At 45.8% G+C, this 12,137-nt stretch overlaps 1 protein-coding gene across 12 annotated transcripts in view; it reads left to right on the top strand.

Annotated features, from left to right (window-relative positions):
• Positions 1-3,347: 3,347 nt before the first annotated feature.
• The window catches only part of CDH13 (cadherin 13), a 1,044,015-nt gene continuing 1,035,225 nt past the window's right edge, over positions 3,348-12,137 (top strand). For 4 of the 12 annotated variants that reach the window (XM_054709954.1, XM_054709953.1, XM_054709958.1 and 1 more), the window contains exon 1: positions 3,353-3,580. In XM_054709954.1, coding sequence (XP_054565929.1) covers positions 3,536-3,580 — 45 coding nt within the window. In that variant the 5' untranslated portion in view covers positions 3,353-3,535. Of the gene's footprint in view, positions 3,581-12,137 lie in introns of all 12 variants that reach the window. The other 8 variants (XM_054709951.1, XM_054709952.1, XM_054709955.1 and 5 more) reach the window with 5 other exon arrangements.

The raw sequence follows: 12,137 nt of genomic DNA, 5'->3' as shown, positions 1-12,137 counted from the left end.
CTGGGGCTCTTGGAGGGCTGTAGTGGGGGAGGTAGAGCAGGGGTAGTTGGGAGGTGGATTTTAGCTTCAGTATTTAGTTGCCACCATCAGTCAATCAGCCAAAAACTCCTCATTAGGAAGCTGAAGGGAGAACAAGGCAAATCAAACAAACAAATGGATTTCTTCTTCATAAATCTGTTATCACTGTAATAAAATTACTTTTCTCCTATTTTTGTTAAACAAAAAACATGGTAAAATGTACATTCTGTGAGAGTAGAGTGAAGTAAGGGATAGAGGGGAAAAATAACATCATTTTTTTTTACAACAATCCTTGGAATGTTGCTATGTTGTTATTTCTATTGTATGGATGAAGAAACTGAGTTTGGAGACTAAAAGCTACTTGCCCAATACAAGTGAAATCCAGAGATCCCAATCAAGGTGTCATTTTTTGGACAAATTTCTTTCCAACTTCCTAGCCTCTATGGTTTCTAGAAATGACCCTCAAGGCCTAAGAAGACTCTGAAAGTTACATTTGTAACTTATTACAACTCCCAACACCTCCCCTACTGAAGTAGGAAGGGATGGGGACTGCCCTTTGGGCACATCCACCTGGAATCAGGTGAGGTTGGCTGGAGCCACTCTGCCTGCCAGTAGAATAGCTCAGGACAAAAGCCCAGAACCTTGGGGAATGCCTGCAAGTACCTGGATGGAGACAGACTCAGCAGAATTTTGGCCAGGCAAATCTGTAGCTATCTTTACTGGTGCCCTCAGATGCACAAGTTCATCTGCAGCCTAGGAATCACAGCCTCCAGTTACGTGTTGTGGGTCAGCACCTTAATTCAATACATTGATGAAGCTGAAACAACCTCACCCAAGATTATTATCCTCCTTTAGGGAGCAGCTGGCGCCCTGGGAACACAAAGGTTCTTCCAAAATGGTTCTATTAGGGTCATCTTTGAAGGACCACTCTAGCCTCAGAGCTCCCCTGGGATTGGCCGAGTCCTCTACTGCAAGGACAGCTGTGTTCACCTTCTACGTCTGCCAATTTGTTTCCCTCCCTCTTGCAGCTGTTGCTCCTGAGAACACTCCCCAATAAGCCACCTGCACAAAGCTCCATCTCAGCACCTATTCCAGGGAAACTAGCCTGTCTCACACTGGTGATTAAATACTTCAGCCTTGAAGTGATCCTTGTCGCTTTTCTTACAGTTTATTGGCTAGAACTAGTCACACTTCCTCATGCTAACCACAAGGGGGCGGCAAGTGCAACCCTTCCATGTGCCAGGAAGGGGGAAAACTGGACCTACTTGGTGAGCAGCAGAAAAAATGATGGAATAGGGAGACCATAGAAAGGTCCAGCAAAACCATAAAATCAATAATACTGCTTTGTACTTTGCACACGTGCATCCTTGGAAACACCCTACTCTTAGTAGTGCTTCCTGACTGTGTGTCTGCTTGTGGAAATGTAGCTGGAACATCATCTTGCTGCCATCATTACCCCTCATCATGGTTTATCATCTGTCAAGCTGTCCTCTGCTCTCTATCTCTCTCTGTGTCTGCTGAATCTATGGGCTCGGCTCAGCTGGCCCCTGATTCTGCCCTGGAATGGAGAAAAATCAGGATATTTCACGATGCCTTGATTTGAAGCAGGTCTGGCTCCAAAGAACCTTGTTGTATTCTTACTGGTGAGCAATGTGTGGATGGGTCTCCACACACATGGGTTCCAATCTGAGACAAGTACAGCATCTATCAAACACTGTGACTGCACTTCATAGAGGCTCAGGGGCAATGCTACCTTGAAAAGAGGACAGAGGAAAGCTGGAAGAACAGAAGTATTCACCTTTCCTGGGCTCTTTTGGGAGCTATTTGGCCAACATTGCCATCTGTTGGGCCAGCACCAGCTAAAGCAGCCCGGTGGTCAGATGGCATTGCATCTTCATTTAATGACCTTGGGACCACATGAGATGACCTTGTGATAGAACAGCTGACAATGAAATATTTTTTAAGGTGCATCAGTTTACATTTATTGAGAGTGCTTATTTTGTTATTTAATCCTCACCACATCCTTATGAGTGCAGTATAATGTATATATTTATTTAACCATTGGACAGAGGCAGAGATAGCATGAGTCACTTATTAGTCAGTGGTAGAGCTGCAGGTTAAGATTAGGCAATGTGACTCTAAAAATATTTGTTCCATCCCACCCTCACTACTTCTTGAATAAGTCTAGACATCTCTTTAACACATACTAATGATGGTCTCCATGTTCCAGGCCCTGTGCCAGATGCTAGGAATACAGCCCCATCTCCTGGATCATGGGTTAATGTCCTGCTAGATTAGATAACACATAATACACTTATTCCATTATTTTGCATCAAGGGAAATTATGTCAGAAGATATTCACATGATAAAACTATGTAACTTATGTATTTCTCTTATTGCTTTAGCCACCAGGAAGCTCAGATCTAAATCAGAGCAAATTTATTAGAGTTTGGGGTTAGCATTTCAGTTTTCTGATTTCTTGCCTTCTGGGCCAGATTTTTTATATTGGTTGCATAAATTCTATTGCACAAATATCCTATATTATAGAACACTTTAAATCCTTTTTAGGGGGCTGCATGGACATTACAGCATATGGTCTTTATTGCATATTCTTAGATTCCTACTGGGCAAGACAAACCGAGATATCCCTCTTACCCTCATTTCCATAGGACTCCATTTATAAAATCCCCTGAGACATGGGTACTACTGTTCTGAGTTTTGGGGGAATAGCTAGGAGCTTCCAAAAGGTCACATCCATATAGAAAATAAATAAAAAAAAGTTTCCTCACATCGTCGTCCCAACTTTGGAAGCAGATGAATGTTTGTGGAGTAGGTGGCCAGTCAGATTCTGATCTGAGCAGTTAATAAAGTCTATTGCCCCTTGATGGATTTTTTTTCTGCAAGCTAGAATTGATCTGTCCTCTTTGTGATTTGTGTGATGGCAGGGAAACACCAAACACCATCATGACTTGGATCACATGGGAAAAAAAGAAAGAAAAAAAATCCATTGCCAAGTATTTCCAGGCGTAGAAAGGGCTGGAACTGTTGGGATCATTTTATTTGATTTATTGGAAATAAAGTGGATCTTATTAACATTTTAATAAAGAGAATCTTTTTGCACTGGGCTGTAAGTGGCCGCCAGTCCCAGGTGCAATTCCATTCTCTGCATAAGTGGAATCTGCTGGCGATGCCCAGCGTGATTTGTGAGGCTGGGCCCCAACAGTCCAAAAAAGCAAATGGGCTGCCTCCTTTGAGGGGCTCGCTTTGCGCGAGGTGCTCTCCCTGAATCTGCCATGCAAAACGAGGGAGCTTTATGAAGGAATCCGTCTTGTAAAGCCATTGGTCCTGGTCATCAGCCTCTACCCAATGCTTTCGTGATGCTGCCGCTGATCTATTTGGGAAGTTGGCTGGCTGGCGAGGCAGAGCCTCTCCTCAAAGCCTGGCTCCCACGGAAAATATGCTCAGTGCAGCCTCGTGCATGAATGAAAACGCCGCCGGGCTCTTCTAGTCGGGCAAAATGCAGCCGAGAACTCCGATCGTCCTGTGTCTTCTCCTGTCCCAGGTAGGGAAGAGGGGCTGCGGAGGCGCGCCCTGCGCCGGGGTTCTGCATTCCGATCGCCTAATGCCCGCAGAGTGAGGGGGCTTCGGGGCGCGAGGGGACTCCTGGAGCCGTGGCAAAGACAGCCCTGGGCTTGGAAGGGAGGTCATTCTTCCCAGCCCCAGAGATCCTAAGGCTTCTTGGTTATCCACTCCGCCTTGCCTGTGTGTGTGTGTGTGTGTGTGTGTGTGTGTGTGTGTGTGTACGCGCGCGCGCTCGCTCGCTTGAGGGGGAGAAGGAGAGATCTCCGGAGTCCTGAGTCCTTTATTTTGCAAGCAGGGGCGACATTCTCGCCTACATCAAGTGGGGTAACTTTGATTCGCCTTCTCCCAGAGGCTCGTGTATTGGAGAGACTCAGTTGGAAAAGACTCCAAGGAGTCGTCATTTTACCAAGCTGGGCGCAGAGCAGGGAAGCGCTGCTGGTGTCGGGACTGTGGGCTGCTCTGCGGCTGGAGAGGATGGCCTGGCATTGCTGACTTCCTGGGGCGCCCGGGCCCCCTCACCCAGCCCAGAGGCTTGCGCTGGAAGGTGCCTCTGGCTAGCCTTGCGCTGTAGCGGCTGCTGCTGTCGCTCAAAGGCTCCAGTGGCAGTTGCTCCTGCTTGGGGGTCCTTTCCTTCCCCAACCTCAGGCCAGGAAAGACCGGAGCGCGTCCCCTGTCAGGGCACAGGCCCCAAACCCTCACACTGCATCCCATTTGTCCAGCTAACTGAAGCTTCAGCCCTGAGCCTTGGCTGCCGCCTCTGCTGCTTTCCTGGGCGGGCAGGCAGGCGGGAGCGGAACACAGAAAAGTTCAAGCCTTGCCCACCGGAGCCGCAGCTGCCTGTTAACCCTCTGAAGGGAGCGCTGCTGTGTGAGGGAAGCGCCCTGAGATTCCTAAAAGGGGACGATGGAGACACAGTACTCCAGCAACCACCTATGTATCTGAGAGATCTCTGGAAGTTTGTGTGTAGGAAAGCAGTACTCGGAGGTGCTGGAGGCTAAGGGGCACGCCCAGCTCTGCTCAGGGACCCAGTCCCCTAGGTCTCCCTGGCAGCCTAGGAGAGGAGGGAAGAAGACAGGGAGTGCCTTGGGGTGCTAGGAATGGGTGTTCAGTTTCTGGCCAGGACTCCTGGGTGCCAGGGGAAGAGGCACATGTATGAGTAGGTGAGAGGGAGAGTGAGCAGCTAGGGTCCCAGGCAGGGGCAGGTTAGGATGAGGAGATGCAGTGCAGCCTTCTAAGGGGAGACCACTGTTGGGTCAACATTAGGGTTAGACTTTGTAATCTGATCAATGGAGAGCACTCAGAGTGGGGGTGGCAGTGTGTGATAGTACTTGGAGGCAGAGTAAGGTGCCTGGCTGCTGAGTCCCCTTTCCCCACTCATACTCCCTTATTCAGTTGTACTCCTCTTCCACCAAGGTTTGCTGGCTGATCCTCTTAGGGTTCCTGTAGCCTTAAGTCCTCCACAAATCCTATGCCTGTCTATGAACCAGTTTTCCAGCCTTTCTGGACTAATTATTTCTGAGGCTGTATGTAGGTATATGCAATCCCAATTTAGCAGGGTAGTGCAGAGAATGCTTCTGATTCAGGCAGATCTGTTCCGCCATATGCTAGTAGTACCACTCTGGGCAAGTTGCTTAACCTCTCTGGGCTTCCAGATTTTCCACTGTAAAATAATCTTATCACCTCCGTAGGCAGATTGTATTGCATTGAACAGGATGTCCCAGGTAACGCAATTACCATGAGGCCTGGCTCACGGGGAGCTGTCGGTGTCTGGGAACACTTACCACTACCTTACCTAGTACTTCACAGTCTCTGTGGGCATGCTTTACCCTCAGTTTGGATTCCAGGGCTTGCCCAAAGTTATGCCTCCTTCTGAACAAAACAGACGACATATCAATCCTTATGCACTGGGAGCTTCTCACAGGATGCCTTTTGCAAAGCAACTGGTGTGTCTCCTCAGCCAAGGCCCAGCTAACACAGGTGGGTTATGAAGACTCTCTAGCTCACTTGGTTCCTTTAAAATGAATTAAATTGCCTGCCCTGAGAAGCATATTTCTCTTTTAGATTATTATGCACAATCAGAGCAAATGTCCACATTAGGTCAGTAATTGATATCCTGGTAGCAGTACCACCTTGCAGAGAAATCATGCTGGCACAATCCAGTTACCCAGCAAGAGGCCTGAGTGCAGAGCTCTGTGTGCCATGGTGGGGAAAGTGGGCAAAGTCTTGGGGCCTTTGAGTCAACAAGAAAAGAACAAAACTTTCCTGAGGCAGAGAGAAAACAGAAGAAAGGGAAAAACAATGTAATAAAGCAAATTAGTCACTCAGCCCTCATGGTGTTCAGGCAAGCATGTGTGTGTTTTTCCACCTCAGTGGTAAGGTGCTAGGTCCAGCTTTGGAAGGTATCAGTCTCTGTAAGTTCATGGGCTAGGTTGCTCTTTTAGGCATTTTGGGGTGCAGGGAGAGGAATTCTAACTAACAATGGCTTGGAACTGGCAAAGTTAAGGACAGTCAGCTCTCTTTTCCCCTGTGTGTTTTGAGAAAGATTGTCCCAGAAGTGGCCTCTGGAATTTGGCTATAATAAATAATGAAAAAAGAGCAGCATGAGCAAGAAATTCCACAGTAAATATGACTCCCCCTCCCATATTTGGGTATCACAAGTAGCCAGAAGTTCTAACAATAAAGGAGTAATCGTCCAAGAATTAGGATTTTAGGGAGTGGTTCAGGTTTGGAGAGCAGTCATTTGGGAGTGACTACAAATGTTCCACAGAATTCTGAGGTGTTGATTTTAAAATGGGAAATCCTTCCTTGGAGTCAGAATCTTGACTTGCAGGATTTTAAGTGAGAATCAGTGTCTTCTAGCGCCCCTTCAACTTCCTATATTATATTTTAAGGAAAGTGTTTTTTTTGCAGAACAATTATGATGAGGATAAAAGATTGAGGATTGCAGAGAGCACCCCTGCCCTGAGAAAGGTTCAGCATGTGACAGCCTAGGAGACTTCAAAAGCACTGGGGAAACAGAGATATTCGTGGTGAAAGGAATTAAAGTGGTAGAGTTAATGTGTCTGAACAATTTTTTTAGCAAGTCCCCAAAGACATTTAATAAACTGCAAGGCTGAATATGTGATCTGGAATTTATGTAATGCCATGGTCTGTATTAAAAGCCTCAATAGTCATTTTAGCTAATCTCTCCCACTCTGTCTCCCTCCTTTTCTCCTTTTCTATTTTGAGCCCTCGGTTTTCCATTAAACAAAATCTATTTCTAGAATATTCTGTATGTGTTAAAACTGCCCAAGAAACCAATGTACCCAATAACTGCATTATCTATAAGTACCAGCATTTAGATGTGTGCATGGAGTCTCAGTCTGAAGTTCACTGTTTAGGTAAAAGTTCAGCTAGACTCTTGAGGATATCCTTCTTTCTTCCCCTCCTTTCAAAAACACACACACACACACACAAAACAAAACATCAAAACAAACAAAGAAAAAATAACAAAAAATAGTTCTTTGAGGAGTAATTTCTATTTAGTGGGAAGTAAGGAAAAGGAGGGGGAAAACACTATGGATTCAATTCATATATGGATGACATATCATCTAGATAGCCAACAATATGTCCTAATTATCTTTCTCTCTGTGTGTGACTATGTGTGTGTGAGTGTCTATCTCTGTGTGTTTTTATCTTGTTTTAATATCTGTTGAAAAATTTCTCCAGAAGAGGGCTCCATCCACAGCATTACAAAATTCTGAATCTACAGCTCATATTATAAAGAACTTCAGTATAGCAGCTCCATTAAAACAAAACTACTGTCCTTTTCCCCAATTATTTGCTACAATGAGAAGTCCTGTCATTTTGCACTGAGTATCTTTCCTTGTTTTTTTCCCCCTTCCTTTTTTCCCTATTGTAGTTGCTTCTGTTCTATTTTATTCTTCAACTATGTATCCCCTCTGAGTATTAGAGCAAGGAACATTTCAAAGACCTTTGTAGACAATGCAATATGAAATGCAAGGAAGTCCTGAAATTTCCTGGCATTTGACTACAGTTGGACCTAGCTTACTCTTCAGGCAGCCAAAAGGCAGGCACAGTTCTGCCTGTGAAAGGAGATAATCTGCCCCATTAGGTAACTACCCAGAAGAGTGAGTCATGAGCCAGATCCGCTCACCCTTCAACACCAGTTGAAAAAGAGAGGGAAATATCAGTCTGTCATCCAATTACAATAATCAGTTGGACAGAATCAAATCAAGTGACCAGTGGTTTTGGCAATGTTTCCACCTGGCTGTCTGCAAGGTGCCCACACGCCTGGGAGGATCTGACCCTCCTGACAGATGCTGCCAATACAATTCCTCACAGCTTGTCTCCTCTGCAGCCACCCGGGGGACCCCAGGCCTGGATCCCCCTACCTGAGCAGACTGTACAAAGGATGACTAGCTGGACTGTAGGATCCCCTGCACCATCACCATACACTAAGTATTGACTTTATTTTAGGGTTCGGGTAGAAAACTACTTTCTCTGCTGGGAGAAGCAGCTAAGAGCAGGCTAGAGAAGAAAGAAATGATCTTTCAAACTTGAAATGCAGACTGAGCCAGGTTTCATGGAGGTCAATGGTCATCCTTTGGTTTAGCAGATTGAACCTTGCAATATCAGTTTTTTGTTGCTGAAGCCCATCCATCTCAATTCTGCCAATCTGGCTTTTGGGTAGAGGTTACAGAGTGACAGCCACAGTTCAAACATAGCTCACAGATGTATCTTCTTTGGCCCAAATGTTTTGTAAAGTGAGAAATTGTACATTAGAAACAAATCTAGGTTTCTTTCATTTCTTAAAATATCAGAAAGTCAGGCAACCTTAGAGCTGCATTTTTACATGGCCACACCATTGGAACTGAGTTACTATTGTCCCCTTTAGGGAGGACAGGCCTCTGTAGTTTGTCACAGCCCCCACCTCTCCCTACTATTCACCTAGCCCATTATCCGCCCTGGTTTTATCAACTTGCCCCATAGCCATTTGCCTTGGGAATGTCTGCTTTCCAAAATTTTGCGGCTTCATCAAATTTATGCAGTTAATTTTTCAGTGATAAGCTATTTTAATAGTTTCTTTTTGATTGTTCTGATTGAATTACATTTATGTGCACTTTGGAAGAACATGACCAAGGGGATTGTACCTTCTCTTTGAGAATTTTATTACCATCAGTGCCATTGGGTGATTAGGGAGCATCCAGAGCAACATAACACCCAGACCATTGTTTCATGTAGAATAGTTACACCCAGGGAAGTGACACACCACAGCTTTGAGGCAGTCTGAGAGCTGGGATACCAGCAGATTGGTTCACCAAACACATTATTATGCATCGGCAGCCAAGGGGCTCTGGGACCCCCGGATAAGATGTAGGCTCCAGTGCACTGGGTGCAGCGTTATACAGAGAGAGCATCACTGCCCTTGGAGTACAGTGACACATTGGGCACTGGCCTCCCATCAGCATTGCTCACCCACAGTGTGAGTATGACCAGAACATCACAAAAACATCTTGCACTTAGCCCTGCAGGGTACTCTGGAAGCACCGAGCTAACAGAAAGAGCATTCATAACTTCAGGGTAATGTTAGCTCTATCACTTTGTTGCCTAGAGTACTTTTATACACAGGGCATTGTTACCCCTAGCACTATCTGGAGTTTGTGTAACTGTTTTTAACAGTTAACAGCCACCACAGCCCATATATAGTGTTAATGCTATAATTAATGTTCTCTGGCTCTGTAAATACTAGACAAATTTGTCCACTCATCCCATTCTAGCAGGTAAGCCTCAGATAATTCTTATTTTCCATAAGTACAGACCCCAAAGGTTAGGGTAACTATAACTATACACATATACAGAAACAAAAAGTAATTGTTTTTCCTCTGTCAGCTGCCAACAGAAGTCAAATTCCTGAAAATTAGCATGAGCAATAGGCAGGTTTTGACATGTCATGTCTCATTTCAAAGGCCCCACTGAGTGTCACCCGATCAGCACAAAGCCCCTGTGTCTCCCAGCTGAGCGCAGACTGGGCTGGGTGGAGGGCAGCAGCTGCTCAGCCTAGAGCGGGCCCTGCCACATGCCTGGGCAGGGCCAGGAAATGAGCTCAGCTTCTGAGGAACCTGGGGACCCTGCAAGGAATGTGGCAGCCTCCATCCCTGCCTTGTGTAGCCTGCAGGCCAAAGTCTCTTTCCTCTGGGAGTGGCAGGGAACCGCTTTTCCACGTGCCATAGGAGATGGTACCTGCAAAGGCCTGAAACTTGAGTTTCTGTGATAATCTTCCTATTAATTGATGTGGGGTCTGTGGAAAGCTGTTGGATTCTGCCAGCAGAACCCATAGCTGAGTCAGGCCACGCCTTCAGCTGCCATAAGCTGCTGGGCATCTGGGATCATCTCACTCCAGGGTTACAAACTCTGGCTTACGGGCCAATTCCTGCCTGCAGCCTGTTTCTATGAATAGTTTTATTGGAACACAGCCATGCCCACTTGTTTATATAATTGTCTGTGGCTGCGCTTGTGCTATAACAACAGAGTTGACACCATATGGCCTACCAAGCCTAAAATATTTACTATTTGGCCCTTTATAGAAAAAGATTGCTGACTTCTACTCTGACTCAAAATTATAGCGAGAGAGGCTGCAGGGAGCCTTCTCTCAGGGCAGGAGGGCATTAAGGGTCTGGCCATTAGGGATTGTCCCCCCTAAGCCCCAAACAGTCTAACAACTTGACTTCATGGGCATTCATTCACCTGGGACTGAATGGATTCAATAAATATCTATGATATCCATAGAAGACCTACTATGTTCTCAGGGTACATTTGCTAGGAAGGGCTCAGACCCCAAGGGATCCCCCTGGCAGGGACATAAATATCAATTGATGAATAATTCAAAACAGAGACAACTGCTATGAGGGAAGGAAACACAATGTGTGAGGTCATGCCATGATATACATTTTGCTTGTCTGTGCCTTGTCTTTCTCCCCCACTAGGATGTAAGCTCCATTATAGTACATGTTGCTGTCTGAGTGGTTCTGTATCCCTAGGGTCTAGAACAGTACCTGCCATATAGTTGGCTCTCCATTAACATGAGTGAGTGAATGAGAGAATGAATGAATGAATGAATGAATGATATAAGAAAAGCATTAGACCCAGATGAAGGATCTGGGAGGCTTCCTGATGCCCAAGTTACAGTCTAAAGGAGTTGTGAGGAAGGAACACTATAGGGTGTGGGCTGGGAAAGGCATTCAGAGCAGAAGGCACAGCTTGGTGGAAGTCTCTGGGCAGGAGGAGACATGGCACAGCCCAAAGAGAGTGATGTGAGAAGCACTAGAGCCACTGGGGCCTTGCCAGCCACTGCAAGGATTTTGGTGTTTGTCCTGGAGCAATGCACAGCCATTGTGAGTAATATGGGGAGGATACAGTGTGACAAGGTCACGCTGGCTGCAGGGTAGCAAATGGATTGGAACTGGGTACGAGTGGAAGGGAGAAGCCAGTGTAGGCTTGAGATCCTGGGTAGAATCTAGACAAGTAAGTGACAATGCAGATGAGAGTAGACACATGCTACTCAGAGCATCCAGGAGATATTTAGGGAAGAACTTGGCAGGGCATAATAACTGGGTTTGGAGAGGACAGAGCGAGGGCCAGGGAGGAGTTAAGGATGCAAGCTTGAGTTCTGACTCTTTCAGTTGGCAGGAAGATAGAACCACTGGCCCAAACAAGGAACCCAGGTGTTTGACCCAGTAAACAGGGTCTGAGGGCCATTTCCATGGGGTGTTAGCCAGGCTGCAGTAATGCTCCTTAGGAGAGGCATCCAGGGCCCCAGTTACACTGGTGCTCACAGATCCTATCTGTGCTTGCATCTGGGAGGGCACTGTGGAGGCCTGGAAATGCCCTTGACTAGAGAGACTAATGTGTAGCTTCTATAATTAACCAATCTCTGAGGCTTTTCATGCAAAAGATATTTGAGTGAAACATTGCCAAGGCCTTTAATCGTTTCTTGAACATTCAATCAGCAGCACTAGAAATATTTCTTACATGAAGCAAATAATGATCCACTACTTTCAGCAATTGCTTTGCGAATGCTAACAAACCTTTGTTTCAGCATATTAGATACAGCCTTGCTGACTCCATGTTTCTAGGCATCACAGCAGAATCTTCCCTGGTTGCCAATCAGTGGTATGCTAGTAAACGTTAACACTGGCTCTCTTAAAAAACAGCAACAACAACCAGCAGCACAGTGACATTATCCTCAGAAGGTGAGGAATGTACAGTTGTCCACTCGCTAAGTATTTATAGAGGCATTTAGAGAATTCATAGGTAACACAGTGGAAGTGAAACCTGCTCTCATGGGGCTTATAGTCTGCTGAGAGCATCCAATGAGAAACAAGAAAATAAATAGCTGAAATAATACAAATGTGGTAACTGTTACATTACTAGGGGCTAAATTAGTACTTGGGGAAGGGTGGCTGTGCCCTCCTTCTTTCCTTCCATCTTTCCTCCCTCCCTCTCTTCCTTCCATATTTTCTTTTTTCCTTCCCATA

Source organism: Eptesicus fuscus, chromosome 21 (assembly GCF_027574615.1).
Source record: "Eptesicus fuscus isolate TK198812 chromosome 21, DD_ASM_mEF_20220401, whole genome shotgun sequence".
In the NCBI taxonomy this organism is placed as follows: Eukaryota; Metazoa; Chordata; class Mammalia; order Chiroptera; family Vespertilionidae; genus Eptesicus; species Eptesicus fuscus.
This window is presented reverse-complemented; position numbering and strand designations above follow the sequence as displayed.